This window comes from Nomia melanderi, chromosome 5 (assembly GCF_051020985.1).
Source record: "Nomia melanderi isolate GNS246 chromosome 5, iyNomMela1, whole genome shotgun sequence".
NCBI classification, from domain to species: Eukaryota; Metazoa; Arthropoda; class Insecta; order Hymenoptera; family Halictidae; genus Nomia; species Nomia melanderi.
Genome location: NC_135003.1, coordinates 12,134,828 through 12,154,662, shown reverse-complemented (window position 1 = coordinate 12,154,662; position 19,835 = coordinate 12,134,828). Strand labels below are relative to the sequence as shown.

At 42.3% G+C, this 19,835-nt stretch overlaps 3 protein-coding genes across 8 annotated transcripts in view; 1 reads left to right on the top strand and 2 right to left on the bottom strand.

Annotated features, from left to right (window-relative positions):
- The window catches only part of Fstl5 (follistatin-like 5), a 103,091-nt gene that overhangs the window by 43,301 nt on the left and 39,955 nt on the right, over positions 1–19,835 (top strand). The window lies entirely within an intron of this gene.
- Positions 3,475–6,320, bottom strand: LOC116423845 (hemolymph lipopolysaccharide-binding protein-like). Of its 3 annotated transcripts, none has more exons than XM_076368050.1 (4): positions 6,068–6,320; positions 5,000–5,158; positions 4,655–4,927; positions 3,475–3,888 (listed from the first exon to the last, which is right to left on the bottom strand). In XM_076368050.1, the coding sequence occupies exons 3-4, from the start codon at positions 4,901–4,903 to the stop codon at positions 3,598–3,600; spliced, it is 540 nt and encodes a 179-aa protein (XP_076224165.1). In that variant the 5' UTR covers positions 4,904–4,927; positions 5,000–5,158; positions 6,068–6,320; the 3' UTR covers positions 3,475–3,597. The 3 variants fall into 3 exon arrangements, with proteins under 3 accessions (XP_076224165.1, XP_076224164.1, XP_031825355.1); XM_076368049.1 differs by having other exon boundaries at positions 5,044–5,158; XM_031969495.2 differs by lacking the exon at positions 5,000–5,158.
- On the bottom strand, positions 17,823–19,692 carry LOC143174535 (hemolymph lipopolysaccharide-binding protein-like). Its single transcript, XM_076367802.1, has 2 exons — positions 19,029–19,692; positions 17,823–18,116 (listed from the first exon to the last, which is right to left on the bottom strand). Exons 1-2 carry the CDS (start codon positions 19,470–19,472, stop codon positions 17,823–17,825), a joined length of 738 nt encoding a protein of 245 aa, XP_076223917.1. The 5' UTR covers positions 19,473–19,692.

The following is a 19,835-nucleotide window of genomic DNA, read 5'->3' as shown; positions in this document are numbered from 1 at the left end:
CTGGGGATTTATACCCTGCCACGTAAGCGCCTCGGACAGATTACAATCTGGTCTACCCGGTAGAATGTCCGGTTGCGAGGCACGTATTATTTCCCACGGAACTCGGAATCCTGGCTAGGAACTTCTTTAGAAAAAGTAAAATAATATTTGTAGTCTCTTTTCGAAGTCACGAGAGCCCCCAGCGAGCAGCTGGGATTCGTTGAGCTACACGCTGTGGATAATAGTCTGCATTCTTGCGAATTGTTAAGAACACCGTTGGGAAGTTATTCGAACCGCAAGAAAACAATATCAACGTTGCCATTTCTCAAAATATTCAGAACTCCGGCAAAGTGCTCAGCGAAATGTAGAAAATATACCAAACACAGAATCGACATCATAAACATTTTTCCCTATAGGTTTACGAAATGTTCTATGTAAATCCTTTAGAAGCTAATTTCCGAGACGTATAAACAAACCCCACCGTTCCAGGAACAATACAATAAAGAGAGCAGTAAATGTCTGTGATTCCAGTGTTAAATAAAGCAACGTCGCCGTAGCAAATTGATCAAGCTATCCAGCGATGGTTACAAGAAGTAATCATTCCAGACGAAGCAGAACGAAACGAGCATCTCGAACTTACGTTAGTTTCGCATTTGGAGTTTACGACCACTAGATGACCACCCACGTCCTAGCAAATCTTCCTCGCTATATTCCGAAGTACCTCTTCCATGTGAAGTTTGTGCAAACCGCTGTGACCCGTGAACACGTAGTCGGTGCGCACCGGTAGTTGCTGGGAACCTGGCACTCGTGACGTCACAGGGGCGGATAAGTCGCTCCGAGAAGTCCAATCGTGGGTCCGGAAACGACTCTTCACGCTCTTCGCCGCGCGACCCGATTGGCGTGCGTGAGCGCCTCAGCCAATCGTACGCCAGAACCGGAAATTCATGCGAGGAAGGCGTGCGCTTCGAATCTGACCACTCGGACGAGAGTGCCAGGTTCGCTGCAACGGACGGTACATTCCTCGTCTCGGAACCGCAATTGCAGGAAATCCTTCGCAACGGTGCGCTATCTATTTTCCGATTGTAATTCGATCCGTCGTGCTACCAGGCGGTTGCATTTTCTGGCACAGGTGTAATGATCGTTCGATTGTTTTCCGATCTAACGGAGTCTAAGTTCGAACTGCCAAAGATCAATGTAAGACGAGTAAGATAGTTAGCCAGTATCTTCATGTCTTCCTAGGTCTCCTTTGCTACTGTCCGATGCTTTGATCATTGGATCAATTTTTGCGTCACTGTTCCGCTTCGAAGCCTGCTTGTTTCTTCACCGAAGCCACGTTTAACGGATCGTGTCACGCGGCGATCGAGATGGGATTGATGAGATACCTTTGCTTCCTCTCGATAAGTGCTCGGTCGCTCGACCGAGATCAACGGGAGCTAACTAAACGATACTGTGACCCGCCCAAGATTGCGTCTCTTCGAATAAGATTATCAGCGCTGGCTAGTTGCCTCGTGGTCCAGACGCTTGCTTAGCTTCCAGCGGATCAATCTTTGTGCATAACGTTCCCCGGATGTCGTCTTGTTACCCCGCTTGTCTGTCAGTTTTGTGCACGATGAATAATTATAAGCGAGGTACAACGCTCGTTATTCGGAAGTCAGTTGCAGAAGTCTAGACGCGATCTTATTTAACAAAAACGAAATGTTCGAACATTTCCCGGATATTAATTAGTTTATTCGTTGCGATTATACGGATCCTGGGAAATAATCGTGTTTCGTGCATTGCGTTCTTCTTATTAGAGAACATAAATGGATCGAACATACAAAATCGCGGAGTCTACTGTACGGTTATCAGTTTACCCTTGTTTTCCTGCGGAATACTCGAGACTTGAGTTTCGAGTTGAATTTCCATCATCTGTAACATTTGATTGGTACTATTCATTTCGGAGACGCGAACTTGATTCCAGTGAAAAGGCAGAAATTTTATCAATGGGATAATACGGCCTCTGGGAACAGGGAAATCCTTGATCTGAATAATACTGACCGCCAGGAATAAATTCCAATCAGAACACTCGTTGGAAAAAGTTCCCCGAACGTTCGCGAAGTTGGAACCCCGGAATATTTGTAGAGTTTCGGCCGTCCTGAGCTCTGAAACATCGTAACTCATTACTCCATTTGTTTCGCTTTTACGTTAACCCGTTGGCAATCTATATTCCAGAGTTTTAATGCTCGAACGAAGAAATTTCTTTAATAAGCGTGTCCCATTCTCGCGGATGGTACAGCTTCGTAACTGTCACCGACGATACCGAACAGTTGGAACAAGCTTTTTTTCAATTCTGATCGCATGAAGCTATCTTGTACGGGATTATCTATTTACCTCGGAGGCGGGCGCGCGACGAACAAGCGAGCGCGAGAGCACTACGCAACAAGAATTCTCGCTACTCCATTAAAGTTTAGGCAGGTACCGTTGCACGCAAGACCCAGACCCAATTTTCCTGAAAAGTACTTACTGGAACAGTGCAGAAACTGGAAGCCACGGGATCCGAGGCGAACGGACCACCCCGTAGCGTCTGTTAAAGCGGAAGGAACTTCTCTATTCTCGACCCCGGTTTAAGAACTTGCGCTTTTTCTCAATGAAACCGGTTGCAACAACGATAATCGAGGTATTTGTCTCTTAGTAGGCCGTAGATTTCAATTTAGTATTTCTTCCCGCTACGATTAACACGTGCAATCGAGATAATTCTAATTCGTTGAATTTGTCGATAGGAAATTTTTATTTGTTGGAAAGCTTCCGGCTGTCGTGTCTGTTCTTGGTTTAACGATTCCATTGTACATCGTACGTCGACAAGAGGCACTGTCTAATTGATACACAGCGAGTGTTACGTGTTTTTAGTATAATGGATGGCTCGGAACGAATACCTGTTTGAGGTGCAGAGTGGCGTTCAGAAGTTACCAGGTCGTTTCTGGAGCTTTTCTTACACAATAAAGGCTTCGAGGACTTTTTGTTATTATGAGAGAACAAAGTAAGAAACACCGTCTATTCTTTATAGACATTTTTTTAGAAACAAATAATAAACGATAATAACAGGAAACTTTTGAACACGCCAATTTAGTTATTCTTCAAATACACAACTATGAAAACAAAATAGTACAGTTGCTTTTGCAGTATCCATAAATGCGGATATGTCCTTACTTATGATATTAACAAAAATTCCTTCAAACTCATCCCACCAAAAGAGAAGTACGTTAGTAATAAAGCGCGATCATGAAAATTCGAAGAAACACGGGCTAATTACCGATACAGTGTTAATATCATTAGGTCACCAGAATTGCTTATTCTCGTGGTTCGTGCATTGTAAACCATACATTAACAAACTCGTAGATTGACTAATCCCTGCAGGCGTCAATTGTTTTCTAAAATGGAGAACTGTTTTCGTTATGCCATCCTACCGCTATCGCACTAAATCTATAGAAGCATTTTGATTTACAGAGCCTCAGCAGATCCATGAAAACAATCTTTATTGTAAAAAGAATAACAATGGTAGAATTGTATCGTTACATGGAAATCGTCGGAATCATTTCCGATTCCTTTAAGCGAAATTTCTTCCGTTGGAAATTAACAGCGCTACTGCACGTTCGCGAGGGGCCTTTTGCAGATGAAAGCGAGCGTTTTGCCGCAGTTTTCGTCGTCGAGGTAACCATCGTCCAACAATGCGCCACAGTTTTGGCCGGCATAATTGTCAGGCTGTCCCCACCATCGATTAGACCACCCCGTGAAACCAGCGGCGGAAATCGAGTCGTCGAGGACGGTGACCCATTCACCTTCCGCAAACATATCGTGTATACCAATGAAGACTTTGCCCTCGTGGGATGCCGCTCTTATATGGCCCATGTTCGAAACCATCTCTCCCAACATCTGGGGAAAAGTAACAGTTTTGTGGCATCGTGAAGTCAAATATACCCGTACGTTCGTTGGATTCCTTAAGTCAAGACAAACCGATAAATAACCCAGAAACATTGTCTCCAGTATCGCCAATTTGTCCTGCAGCTTTCTGTTTCAGTAATCGCTGGTCCGTGATACAGCGATAGCTATCTAAAGCAACGGACCCTCTCATTCTGTTCAAACGCGGACCATCCATTTGCTTCCTACTTACTTCCTTCTTTACTAAAATACCACGGAAACATGTTTCATCGCGAACTTTAACGATTTGTCACATTTTTAGGGGAACGCTCCCTTATGTTCGATTCTTCGCGATGCAACTCTACACCGAAGCACGTTCAAACTAATGTTCGTACTACTAATCACTTAAAAATTGACACGAACTGTAGGTACTATAATATTTAATCCCTTGGCTTATGATTTCTTTCTCAACTCTGATCGACACGGCCACTTTGTCATTAATAATTTATTGGAAAAAGAGAAAAATTCTGAGCATACGTTATGTCTATATTTCCTTTGGAGTGTAATCGCTGATTACAGAGGAATAATATTTACTTTGAATTCGAATGAACTGAATAATATATATAGTAATATAGTAAATAATAGAATTATTATATAGTAAATAGTATAATAATATAAATATAGTATATATATGTTGAATCATGTTGAACATCTTCACCACGAGCCTCACTCGTTGTTGTAGGACAAGGGGTTAAGAAAAGATTGAACAAATGATACTCACCCGAGCTTCAGCCCCGGAGTTTATGACAGCGAGATGGGCACACTCATCCCTGCACACCTTCCGCGCTGAAGCCCAGTTCATTGCGTGGCGGTGCAATTTGTAAGCACCAAAAGGCTCCCTGTTTATGTAGTCATCGCGTGCTGCAGAGCACGCATCTGCGATGACGGGCGACGACAGTGCAGTAGTCAGTATCAAGCAGCCTATCAAGACATTGCAATTGTACCACGCGAAAGAGTAGCGCTGTGACATCTCTTTGAAACTTGACTTTCTTCACTGAAATCGGGAGACAAGAAGAGCAATGAGTTGTATTGCGGCTGTGTAGACACTGAACTGTTCACAACCAACCATGAGTATTTATATGACACTGTTACATCGGAATATCCACTTACAGCAGTATTTATCCTAATTAAACTGATCCCCCGGTTGACATTGCGAATCTAATCGTTTTCCTTCCCCCTCTCTTTTCCTTCTTTCTTCGGATATCTTCCCATATATTTCGTAATCCTGATAATTTTCAAACTTCTAGTGTATTTCTTGGTCAGCACATTAGCAATTACATAATGAACGACGTTACTCGAATGCTAACTCTGATTTGCAGTTCGTTCGCGCCTTATCTTCATTTTTTCTCATCCGTTCTTTCCTCGATCTAATTAAAAATCGTCTGTCGCAACAAGTAACAAAATCTGCCGTTCAGCTGTAGTTGACGTCGATTCACGATCGCATTACTTGAAACAGATAGAATTGCGATCGAGTAACGTACAAAACTTAGGTACATTGAATTCTATTCCAGCAGGAATCACAATTGCATTCGAATAATTTCGATCTGTTTCCGAGCTTTCATTTCAAACAGGGAACAACGTATGAATCGCCCAATAAATATTGAGCGTTAAATTCCTGTCGGACTAGGTAATCACGCGATGAAGGCAATTAGTACGGCACACCTGGCGGGGGTGGTTCGTGAAAGAACGGGAGAGGTGCATCGCACTTCATGTCGTCGAGTTCGCCGGCCGTTGTTAGTAAGACACCACAATTACGCGTATTCCTATTGATTCGGGGAAGCAAACTAAACTCAGTCGAAGCACTCCATTCGGTAAACCCTGAACTCTCAAGCATATCGCCAAGAATGGTGATCCATTCTGCTTCGTTAAAGTGATCCTGTATACCAATGGAGGCTTTAAACAACTCCGCTTCGCGTTTTATTGAGAAACGTTTGGTTGTGTAATTCCGCCGAAATCTGACACAGTGAAATTTTCAGAGTTCGACGTATACACGGCCATTTAAAATTATGATAGGACCGGTCACTAATTATTCGTCACTGTATAAAACGTAAATACAAGGGATGCAAGAGAATCAGCTATTTTGCAATTCTCAAAACATCATTCGTTCTATTATGTTACGAACAAAGACATTTACCGGCGACATTGCTACGGCAACCTCTTCTTGAAGAGTCAAGATCTTCGTTCGATGCTCCGAGAACGTCCGTCTCGCTATTTCGATTTAAAGTCTACTCTCCCTTGCTGAATGATCGACGGGCAAACAGCGTGTTGTATTGCGATCGAGAAAGAACCAAACGAAACGACTGTCACGAGGCGACAGTCCGCGACTAATTAAACGGCACTGCTGAAGAATCCATTCAACTGTCCCAGGCTGAAGACACGCGATTGGCTGAACCGACGAATCTTCGCGTATAACTTAATCCGGGACGACCTTCCGCCACCTTTCTATTTTTCGCAGTGGGAACGCATGATGCGCCTTTGCGAACTCGTTTAGCAACATATTATTCTTGTTTATATTGAGATAACAGGTTCGGGTAATTAAGATACAGTGGAAGAAAAAACTTTGACCAACGTTTGTAAGAGCAAGATCGTCTCGTATCCTTGAGGACAAATAAACAATACCGGCTGAAGTGTTCACAATTAAAAACAGCCGTCGAATCATCAGAGAAATAACATTAACTTCGACGATACCTGATAACGCTTCTATAATTAAAAACTCAATTCTATTTTTGGATACTCCTATTTTATTCACGACTCTGATATGTACGATAATTAACATTCAATTGTACACAGTATTAGAAACTAGTTTGTCATGATACATATAGTCTCAGCTGTACTTACATTATTTTTAAGCCATCGATTCCGACCAGTCATTACGCGAAATAGGAAATTAACCCTAGTCGTACCACGTGTTTTTATAACGAATGATACCACGATGTGACTCGGTCACTTATGAGAACAAAAGGAATGATAAAATGTTATTATTTTTCTTTACAGGGCTCAAATTTTAAAGGTCTAAAGAAACTTTTGGAAATGCAATATGAAGTAATCAAAATATTTAAGTGAGAAGTTCAAATGTGACTCAAAGTCACATCGTGGTCCGATTAGGGTTAACAACTGTAACCTTGCGTATGAAGTGGTCTTTCAACGGAAGAACGGAAGAGTTCCGGTACACGGTACGTCGTCGATCGTCCCATCTTTTACGAATGCGCCATAGTTTCGCCCAGCACCGGCATTATCCGGCTGACCCAGCCACCTGTCGCTCCACTGGCTGAAACCGTTGCTCGCGAGCGACTGATCGAGAAAGGTGAACCAATCGCCCTCCTTAAAATAAACCTGTATCCCAATCAAGGCCTCTTCCGAGTGTCATGCATTCATTACTAATTACGTTGCATTAAATAACTCCGACAACGCCCGCACGAAATTCGGAAAGTTTTATGAAATCATCGTAAAACGCTGTCCAAACGTTACAAGATAGAAAAATGCGTTCGAATGTTCCGCTTCATCCAATAATTGGAAAGCAAAATTCAGTAGTGAATGAACGAGTAAAGTTTCGTGACAATTACTGGCATGCTGAGATTGCAAAATCGGCACTATCAAGAGTATCAGGTTTTTTAGCGACTTTTCTGAATTAGAAGAAATATGCGCGCTTTAAGACATGATCCAGGATTGTTATGAATAGGACAGTTGGAAATCAGAATGTTTAAAAAGCTCATTCGAATGGTCGAGTTAAGAAAAAGATTCAACTGTGTCGAGGTTATGAGGGTGCGTAAAATAAAATTCCCAGCGATTTCATGCACAATAATGTTTTTATTTCCTTGAAGAAAGACGAAATACAACACCGATAAGAAACATAGAAGTACAATAGTGGGTATACAAAGATGAGTAACACTCGAAGATCAATAGGTGCTTGGCTTACAACAACAAACGTCGTAAAAGATAGACCAAGAGGAACATGGCTTTGGAATATTAACAAAGAAAGGGATCCACGATTCGCAACAAAGTATTAACAATAAATGTTTCCAGAATAAAGATGAATACTTTCAGGAAAAATTATGATAAACTTGCATATTAACTAAACAAACGACTTCAAGTCGAAATCGTTTGGTTCGTTAATCGGAGGTACTACTGAAAACAAGAAAGAATTTTACTTGTAACATAATTATCTTTTTTCTTGCCATGTGACCTTGCAGAGCCTACAAAAATTTGCAAAACCTCCGAATGCTACTCTTCTAGTGGGCGCTCGCAGACAAATGGTAATATCGCGCGGCAGTTCTTGGGAGCAAGACGGTTATCAGACCTGAAACTACCACAGGTGCAGACGTGGGAATCAAACGGCCTGATACACCTCGAGGAACAACAGTCGTGAACTTCGTCGTCGTCGACCCACTCGTCGAAACCAGCCGCAGGAAGCGAATCATCGAGAATGGTCGTCCATTTACCCGGCTTAAACAACTCGTGTATACCGACGAAAATTTCTGAAATCTTTGCGCTGCGAAGTAGTCTCGATAACTCCTAAAAAAAGCAACAACTCAGATACATATTCAGCACTGCCCCTCCTCTTATAGCATTACGTTTACGGAACGCGTCAATTTGGCACATATTGAATTTTACAAACATTATTTGCTAAACGTTTACATCGATTCTGGTTACTACCATTATACGAACATACATCCTAATCGCTTATTTTTAAAGTACTCATTTTGATCTGAATTGAACAACATCAATTTTCCTAGGGACAATAGATTGAACTACGGAATGTATAACCGAGAACATTGCGTTCATCAAATCACAAGAGTGTGTAAGGAATGTCCAGTCAAGAGCAATCACGACAGGAATCATAAAGCAACAAGCTACCCTTGTCCTGTTTATGCTCCATTATGCGTGGTGAGTTTTCTATGAACTCTAATTTGTCTGTTGCCTCGCGTCTGCGTGGATATTATCGAATTCTATTATCGGGTAAAAGATTTTACGCACAACATTTGAAGTGTTGTAATAAGTTTCACGTCCACTCATTTCAAGACCGAACAAGTTGTATTTCTAAACATTTGAGGAATCAGACAACATTGCGATACTCGAAGCGACTACGAACTATAATATAGTTTGAACCCTAGTTTGTCATAGGATAAAACGAATAAAATGTAAGAGCACTTACTTGTGCTTCCCTATCGGAATTTATGACAAGCAAATGTGCTTTCTCCTCCCTGCAAAGTTTTCTCGCTGAGTTCCAGTCCAATCCTTTGGTGTGCAGTTTGTAAACACCCAAACCTTCTATAGTCCCGAAATCGTCTTTCTCAGTCAAAGCCGTCGTAAAGCATATTGCAAGTATGACAAGATTGACAATGTAATTGAACAGCGCCATTTTTTCGACTCTTCTTGCGCTGTGCTAGTAGAAGCTCGTTTCACCGATCCAGGAACGTTCGTCTCAATGTTTCGCTTCGGAACTTGCTTTTTAACTGAGTATTAAGTTCACCGCGACCGGGTATTTATATTGTGCCTAAGGAGGAACTAAGATATACGTGAAAACAAGCCATGACTAACGAAATGGCACTGCGTGCAATCAGGTTCTAAATCATTGACCAAAAAGGAAGCATACGGGAAACCAGCGAGCACGAAATACTTATTGTTTTAATTTAATCTTACATATTTATAGCTATTTTGCATACAGGTAAAAGAAGATTGGAATTTGATGAACCGGGTGATCGAGTTCTCGTGGTGTTATTTTTGATTTCAGTGTTACACAAACAGAGCGAACATGGAAAAAGTGCACACGAGAAATCTGTACAGGGACACTGGGGGTATGAACGAAAGTGCACAGGAAAAATGCGTGGTTTCATGCCCGATTCCAGTGGTATATGAAATGCAAAAGAAAACTAGACCCACCTGTACCAATTTTTATTACATAGATAAATGTCTTCTGCATGCACAGTAACAGCAGCCGTTAATACATACAATGAATGACCAGAAAACTTGTATTTAACACGTTGACTGCCACGAGAATTTCGAGCGTTTTGTTATAGTAAGATTTATCCCTTTATAATAGAGCAAAATAGTATTAAATATAATGATTAATATTTTGGCATTACAGTATTCGTATTACACTATTATCTTCTCGTGTTACTAAATATTTGGTCCAATATTAATTTTCTTATTACAATTGTTTTCAAGCAATTTGGAAGCTCCGGTCACCTGTGACCACCGTGACAACCAACGTGTTAAGAAGAATTGCAAAACAATCAGTAACTTATTTGACAATAACTAAGTATTTTTCTGCAATATTTCAATAAATATATCGCACTTCTTATATATCCGGATTATGCACTGTGCCTATTTTACGTTCAGCGCATTTTTCCTGTGCACTTTCGTACATACCCGCAGTGTCCCTGTACAAATTTCTCGTGTGCACTTTTTCCCTGCTTGCGTTGTTCATGTAACACTGAAATCAAAAATAACACCACGAGAACTCGATCACCCGGTTCATCAAATTCCAATCTTCTTTTACCTGTATGCAAAATAGCTATAAATACGTAAGGTCAAATTAAAATAATAAGTATTTTGTGCTCGCTGGTTTCCCGTATGCTTTCTTTTTGATCAGTGATTTAGGACCTGATTGCACGCAGTGCCATTTCGTTAGTCATGGCTTGTTTTCACGTATATCTTAGTTCCTCCTTAGGCACAATATAAATACCCGGTCGCGATGAATTTAATACTCAGTTAAAAAGCAAGTTCCGAAGCGAAACATTGAGACGAACGTTCCTGGATCGGTGAAACGAGCTTCTACTAGCACAGCGCAAGAACAGTCGAAAAAATGGCGCTGTCCAATTACATTATCAGTCTTGTCATACTTGCAGTGTGCTTAACAACGACTTTGGTTCAAGCAAAACCTGCTGAACCCGAGGGGGATGACTTTTACCACGTTATAAACGGTGTGGGTAAATTTAAAATACACACCAGACCATTGAACTGGGAGGCAGCAAGACAAATTTGCAGGGAGGAGAATGCACATTTGGTTATCATAAATACTCCACGTGAAGCACAAGTAAGTGCTCTTACATTTTATTCGTTTTATCCTATGACAAACTAGGGTTCAAACTATATTATAGTTCGTAGTCGCTTCGAGTATCGCAATGTTGTCTGATTCCTCAAATGTTTAGAAATACAACTTGTTCGGTCTTGAAATGAGTGGACGTGAAACTTATTACAACACTTCAAATGTTGTGCGTAAAATCTTTTACCCGATAATAGAATTCGATAATATCCACGCAGACGCGAAGCAACAGACAAATCAGAGTTCATAGAAAACTCACCACGCATAATGGAGCATAAACAGGACAAGGGTAGCTTGTTGCTTTATGATTCCTGTCGTGATTGCTCTTGACTGGACATTCCTTACACACTCTTGTGATTTGATGAACGCAATGTTCGCGGTTATGCGTTCTGTAGTTCAATCTATTGTCCCTAGGAAAATTGATGTTGTTCAATTCAGATCAAAATGAGTACTTTAAAAATAAGCGATTAGGATGTATGTTCGTATAATGGTAGTAACCAGAATCGATGTAAACGTTTAGCAAATAATGTTTGTAAAATTCAATATGTGCCAAATTGACGCGTTCCGTAAACGTAATGCTATAAGAGGAGGTGCAGTGCTGAATATGTATCTGTGTTGTTCCTGTTTTTAGGCGTTGATGAAATCACTTCGCCGCAGAAAATTAGATTCAATTTTTATTGGTATACACGACTTTTTTGAGACTGGTGATTGGACGACCATTCTCGATGACTCGATTACAAAGGCTGGTTACGATGAATGGGTCAGCGCCCACGGCCACTGTGGAATTCTTACGTCTGATGGCCGTATTAGTCAGGCACCTTGCGACCTCGTAAAGCACTTTGTCTGCGAGCGCCCACTAGAAGTGTAGCGTTTGGAGGTTTTGCAAATTTTTGTAGGCTCTGCAAGGTCACATGGCAAGAAAAAAGATAATTATGTTACAAGTAAAATTCTTTCTTGTTTTCAGCAGTATCTCCGATTAACGAACCAAACGATTTCGACTTGAAGCCGTTTATTTAGTTAATATGCAAGTTTATCATAATTTTTCCTGAAAGTATTCATCTTTCTTCTGGAAACATTTATTGTTAATACGTTGTTGCGAATCGTGGATCCTTTTCTTTGTTAATATTCCTAGCCATGTTCCTCTTGGTCTATCTTTTACGACGTTCGTTGTTGTAAGCCAAGCACCTATTGATTTTCAAGCGTTACACATCTTTCTATACCCACTATTGTACTTTTATGATTCTTATTGGTGTTGTATTTCGTCTTTCTTCGAGGAAATAAAAACATTATTGTGCATGAAATCGCTGGGAATTTTATTTGTCGTACCCTCATAACCACAAATCCGGAGCAGAAAGACTAAAGAACTCAAAGGAAAGAAATAAAGCGAACCATATTTTGTCAGTGTTGTTTTAATATTTTGTCTTCGGCTAATGACGTTTAATAGTCTTAGTAAACGAAATAACCTTCTGACCTAACATTATCTCGGACGTCTCCTTCACGACTGTTTGAACGACGCATCAAAGAGGTCGTCAGATTTGGAAATAAATACTTCTTCGCTCTGCTCCCGCCAGGCAGATCATTTGCCGCCATACTTCCACGCAAGCCGCCATTCCGTATACGAAACTTCCAACCGAAGAATATACTGTTGTAACGCAGTAATTTAAGGTCGCGTTTCCTTCTAAAATATTGCGTCCCGAATCACTGTTTTCGCGCAGATTTCATTGTAGGTATGAAACTAGAATTTTACATGCATTCCTTCTTTTAGTGGATTCGAATAAATCCGGGAAGATAAACTAAACATTTCTTTTGTAGAATTCTCATTATCCGTGGCAAACGATCCCTGTGATACGCGTGCATAACTTTCACGGCACCGACTCAGCATTAACATTTCGTTGTTTCTGTTCTACACCCGAGTTATCAGAAATCTGTGTAAACTTCGGAGTTCACTCTTTGGAGATTACGCGCGGGGATAAAGGGGAGATAAAATAATTGTCCGCTTCGTCAACGGGGAGAATAATGTATCAACGCTCAACTGCACGAGCTTTTCGTGTTTACCATTAACAGCCTCTGCCTTCCGCAACGATGAACGATAATGTCCTGACATCATGTAACGTTGTATAGATCCCATCTACATATCACCCTCATACTTCAGCCAATCCATGCAATACACGAGAATTTCGATTTATCATTAACACTAGAACTACCGATCATTTCATACGATTCATACGTAATCCCTATAAAAATTGTGACAATAGATTGTTTTCAGTTTCGTCAGACATTCATTATAGTGTTTAAACGAAGGTATTTATTTTCAATATCAATTTCAAATATTGAATACTTTTAAGACGTCAATAATTGCGAAACGAACAAATCGAAACCGGTCATTTTAAGTGGCACGGCAGTTCTAATGCCAGCGCGGCGCCGAGGAAAAGAAAAATTTGCATCGGGCGACGCAGTTACATAGCAATTACTTTCTCCGATACGAATTTCTTGCGACGGTTCACGTTTCAAACGTAAATCCCGGGACAGAGTTGCTTTATCGTCTGCAGTTTTCAAGAAATTTAGTTCTACGGAAACCAATTAAATCGTTAATTTCATCAATTATTCGCGCGTTCATCGTGAAAGTCATACAGAAGTTTTTCGGAACAAAGATTCTATAAATTCTTTGAAACGAGGTGGTGACTTTAGGAACGTGTATATATGTGAATAAAAGGAAAAGCATAGAAACCGTAATAAACAATAAAATAATCGGGTTGACGAGAACATCAAGCAAACGTCTCTATTGACGATCGCTGGCTGTACCTAGCATCAAAAGGAACTAAATTATTTTCGTCATCGTAAAACGTTCAATTTTCAAAGTAAACTGCAGCGATTTATAAAATACTGCTGTGCAAAGTACGTTTGTATAGCTTTCGTAGTTAACGCTTGAAGAATTTCTAAATGAAAAATTCAATTGAAAATCAAAATGAAATTTTTTGTGAAACAGCGTTCGACAGGGATAAACTGTATTCAAACTCTCGAATACACGAGAATTTACAAGAATCACCTATGACGTTGTCAGCTGCCCGCAAAATATCCGACACGCGTTTTCCGAAACAGAAATTTTCATTCCCGCGGCCCACTAAAATAATATACTCGAGGAAAGCACCTGTCAGTTTCATCCTTGCTCACTCACGTTCAAAAATATTTGATCGCACGATAGTTCAACAAATGATCTTTATTCCTCCAACGAAAGGGATACGGATCGATGGCCGAGTTTTTTACACGAGCAACATGTAAAATGACGTGGAGTCAGCGTATTTCATTCCCATTTGATTAAACATTTTCCAGCGGTGGCGTACAACTTCGTCACGAGAAATATTTCCGAAGCTTCGCCGGGAACTTTAATTAGAAAATAAATTGACCGAGAAATAAATGGATTCCGTTCGGAGAACAAGCATGCTCGAACTACCATTATCAATCTTTCGATTCACTCCTCTCCCTTTATTCGTTTACAACGGGTGCAAGAAAGGAAGATAGAAAAAAAAAAAAGGAAAGGAGTGGCAACGGCAGAGAAGGACAGAAATATGGTACTGATAGGAGTCGCGGGAATAAAATCGATACGGCACTGTTTGTTTCATTCTTCCGGTCTTGTTTCCGAGTTGTTTGCACTGCATTAGAGGCGTTCAAGAACCGGCTTCCGTTTCGTCCTGTAAGTAGAAACATCATTAAAAATACTTCGGAGGGGTTTGCCGGCCGTCGGGACGTGGCGTGACGGGGAAGTAGGAGGGGAGGAAGATCGGCTCGGCGCCGGAAAAATCGTATTAACGACGAAGATGGATAGCGTCGGCTGCGAGGGCTGGAAATGGACGAAATGCGGGCGATTTATAGACTCTGCGAATCTACGGAATCGCGAGAGATTTATCGGGCGTAGCGGAAGTTACGTTAGAAGAGTTGATAATTTTCAAAACGAAGGGAAACGTCTTCTTCATCGGGCATCGTTTCAATTTCCTCCCTTAACCGTTTGCCCTACAATATCGTGTTAAACTCGTGGCGAATATTTCAAACAGAATTTAACAAATATACATATTATTCAATTCGTTTGAATGCAAATTACATATTATCTCTCTGTTATCAATGATTATACCTTGAAGCACACGTTAACATAGAATAAGACAACCTTCTCCTCTCATCGATACAGTATTAATAACAAAGTAGTTACACTTTTCACAGTTCAGAGAGCAATCATAGGGCAAGGGGTTAAAGTGCCAAGATATTTCAACAGAAACAATTGACCTAACCCAGTTTCCAATCTTTTTTGGAAATGTGTTGTGGCCATGACCCACCTAAGCCTTTCTAAACTTATGCCTCAATATGCATACATATAATTTTTAATATTATATTATAATATTTTCATAATATTTATCACAATATTTCTGCTATTCTGTTCACGTGCGTAAATATCGTGAAATATATGAAGTGATATTTCAAATTTCAAATTGCCCCCCTGTGGCGCGACGGCCCCACGCTGGGAAACACCGATCTAACTCTAGGAAATGACGAGAAGTTGAATAACAGAACGAGGGTGTACGTTCGTAGATCTTAGAGCATACCGGGCTACCTCATAGATCATCTTGGACTAGTCAGATAGGTCCTTCGAGAAACGAATGCTAACTTCTAAACACGCGAGCCAAGTTGATAAACGTAAAAGAGCCAGGCGCAGTGGCGTTTCGCGAGGGAGGAACGTTTGGCTTAATTAGAACTCGCATTGCAGTATTGAATAATGACGTCTTGTTCGAGGATTATGCCACCGGGAAATGCCGTTGCGAAGCGTGGTTTGCTCGGAGCACTGCTCTTAGCTGTCCGCTAGCCAAAACTGACGCGCTCGGACGCGCTTGGAACAGGCGTAACGGGGGATGGTCGATACTCGGACCAGACGTCTTTCGGCAGCTTCGCCAACGTCCCGGAGTAGCTGGCAGACGTTGGACAGGGGATGGACACTCGAGCCAAGGACACTTTCCTTGGATGACTTTCTTCGGAGAGAGACTGCGATCGTGCAGGGGCGGCGATCGATCCGATGTTGCTTCTCTTCGATTCGCCAAAGAAACAGGACGTTTCCTACTCTGAGCGAGATAGTTTGAAGTTATTGTGATATAACGATGGATGTATAAAAAGTTGACTAATACTTGTGCATCAGTCGTTTACAAGATGAAATGATGGAAAATTTGTCGAATATACACAAATTTTAATGGGAAACGATTGTTTCATCTATATGATTCCATTAAACTTTTCTACTTCTGCTATGGGGTTAATTCTTTTGACGAATGAAAGATTCATATATTAACATTTTACCAGTTGGAAGTATATTTTTAGTGTTTCCACTGTCTATAGCATGTTCAGAAGGAACTTAATAGCTTTCCTTCAAGTGATAGTCGAGCAATGATTATGTTACGGTTCTCGAGACTACTTGTCAGTTTACGATTCTAATTACTTATCATTCAGCAACCCTTAGTTACGAGTTGTTTGTTCTTCAGAAAGCTATTTGGTAACTGCTAGTAGATATAAAGCTTCAACTTCAACACATAAAATCATGCAAATGAACAAGTTTTTCATGGGGGCAATAAAAGAATGACATTCAATATTCATTATCCGACGGTGAGCCGAGCACGCAGTAAGAAATCCTCGACGCAACACGCTTTAAGTGCCTCTGTGAATCATTTTTAGGTACCTTTTGTACGTGTCCCCGCCCAAAAGAGGCAATAATCGAGTCCCGGCAGGCATTAGGAAGAAAATTTCCTCGGGTAATAAGGTCTTTCCGCTGCGATCACATACACACGACGCGGCGCAACGTACGCCGAGAAGAAAGGGCGTTATTTGTGGACCGTCTAACAATCGGCGAGCTCCTAACGTTTTCGGGTCACGATTAAAAGACTCGTGAATAGAGAAATCGCGGCGTTGTGTGTATACTCGCTGGCGGTAATATAGGTAGTTCTTAGGTTTGAAGAACATCCAGGCGAAAGTTTGCAAAAATATTTTACCATCGCGCAAGGAAAGCATACAAGGACGTGTAATCGCTCAAAGAAATTATTTCTTTTTTTTTAAATCTGCTTACACACGCGAAATTTCTCTCGGAACATACAGAATTTATATTTTCATAATATCCAACGCGTTCCTTTCTGTTCCCAACGAACGGAACAGCGAACGGATGAGTCGCTTAATTCTGCAATCTCAAATTACTCGTACGCTGCTCGTTAAAAAGTGAAAAATAGGGAAAAGCTTGCTCGGAGCTCTTCTAAATAATACCTCGAAAACATCGCAAATAATTATCGTGCGTACACCTTCGCGTATTCACGATAATTATTTACGATGCTTTCGAGGAATTATCTTCGGCCCATAAACTATCGCATTAACCCCTGGTTAACTCTTGTTAATCCCTTGACCTACAACACCGTGTCAGACTCGAGACAAAAAGTTTCAACTGCATTCGACGAATCTAAGTGTTATTTATTTCCTTCAAATATAAATTAAAAATTACCCCTACCATCCATCTTTACCCTCTTGAGCAAACATACACAGAATAATCATCAAAACAGATTCTTTTTCTACCAAATTTATAACATAATACGAAATTATCAACGACGGACTCGTATCGATCATAGTTAAGAAACGAATCATAGAACAAGGGGTTAAAACCATCCCGCCTCGTTCTGTCCGAATGTCCGCGCGTAACAAACAATACACAGATAAATGAGAAAAACGAGAGCCAAGCGATTCAACCTCGCACCTCATTCGCACATCTCGTCGTTCGGCTCGCGGAATTCCTTCCAACCTGTCGGTTCGCAGCGATCGAGGGGATCGACCGGCGTCAGGCGAAGCTGACGAGGGGCAGCTCGCAGAAGAAGGGGAAGTGTGCCCCGCACTGGACGTCGTCGAGCGTGCCCTCCTTCAGGAAAGCGCCGCAGTTTTGCTGTCCACCCCCATTATCCGGCTGTCCGCCCCACTTGTCACTCCACTCGGTGAAGCCGGTCTTCGCGAGAGAGTCGCCGAGAATGGTCACCCAATCGCCCTCCGCGTAGATGTCGTGCATACCGAGATAGGCTTCGTCCGGGTACACTGCACCCTTCACCGGGCCCGCTCGATTAAATATTTCCGTTAATACCTGTGAAAAGAGGGAGACGAGGAGGAACAAAATGGGACGAAAAAGAGAGGGTGAGGGGGCGGGGGGGACAGACCGGGCGACACAGGGCGTCGGCTGAGTGACGCTATCTGACGCTTTTAATCGAGCCACCATTAATCGCTCTTTCAACGGCCGTCGTTTCGCGCGCGCTAATGGCGTCTGCGATGGTTCAAAGAGCGAAATATAAATCGCTGACACAGTTAATTCGGACGGGGAGGAGAGACCAGGGCGGCTCGCAAAATGAAACGCTTCTCGGGGTCGACGCTCGATCGACGCCGGAATTAATCGAACGGCTCGGGATTTTTTACGACCCGAAGATGCGTTGTCCGCGGCCGATTCAGGATCGATGTCGCGTTTCGTTTCGCGGTACACTGCGCTCGGAGCGTCGGATATTCAGAATGTACCGCGGAATTTATCAACGACACTAGCAATTCCAAGATTATTCCTCCAACAATATGGGCGACTCGCGAGCCACCCTCGGCGAGCGTTTCGCGCATTCCGCACACGCGTGAAGGTAATTTGAATCTCTCAATTAAGATCGCCGTGCAGATGCGATACGAAACGTGTAAGGCAAAACGGCGGAGATTGAAAAGTATTCAGGGAGACCCGTTTTATCTCGTGTTTCTAGGACTCGTAACGACGGAAACGATCAATTCGATAGATTCTAATGGATTCTTGAATGGAATTCCTCTATAACCGAGGACGACCGGGGAAAAGCTTATACGTTCGTGCTTGAACTTATCAAACGTTAAAAAAAATAAAAAGGCTTCTATGGGAACTGACTGAACCTGAGCTATTTAACACCGTTCGAAAAGCAACGAACAGCCTCGCATCCACGAGAGCGAGACACCAAAAATTCTAATATCCGAGAGGAATCAAACGCTGTCTACTCACGCGAGCTTCAGCCTTGGAATTCACGATGGCCAGGTGACCACCCTCCTCGTTACAGATCTTCCGCGCGGCGTTCCAGGTCGCCGCTCTGGTATGGAATTTGTGAATGCCGATGCCGGGCGAGAAGAGGTAATCGTCGCGCACCGGTGCCCTTTGAATCCCCAGGTCGCACGAGCAAATCATACCGTGAACCAGAACGTCTTTGTTGTGATGACGATGATGAGGATCCTCGCGATCTGAGCAAGGGCTGCGGCAGGATTCTGGACACTTGACTGGCGCGGTCTCGTTCGTCGGGCAAGGACGTTGATCATCGCTGCGCGAAGGCGCGGTGGTCGAGTCCGGGAACGAAGTCGGCTCGTTCAAAGGCGAGATCTGTGGCCCAGCGAGGATCACTGGCAAACAGACTATCAAGCTGATACAATTAACGAAAGAATTTAAGGACGACATTCTCCGCGGCTCCCTCCTCTGGCCAGCGTGAATGGGACACGTTCGTTCGCCGGTTCGGCCGCCTTTGTCTCACTGTTTAGCCTGGGAGTCCTTTTGTCTTCTGTCTGAAGCCTCATTTAACGGGAGCGCGTACTTAACCACGATCGAGAGAGAACTGAGATACCCTTGGTCGTCTTCCGACGTCCGGCCCGGCGGGACCCGCCGACGCTAACGAAACGACAATGCCTGAAAGACCCGCCCTAAACGGTCCCTCTTCGAATCCGGACCATTCCGTCGGTTCGCAGCTCGAAGGTCGCCGCTCTCGATTGGCCTCGAGCGATGGACCCACGTTGCAGGTCTGGCAAATCGTTCCCTTCCGATCTT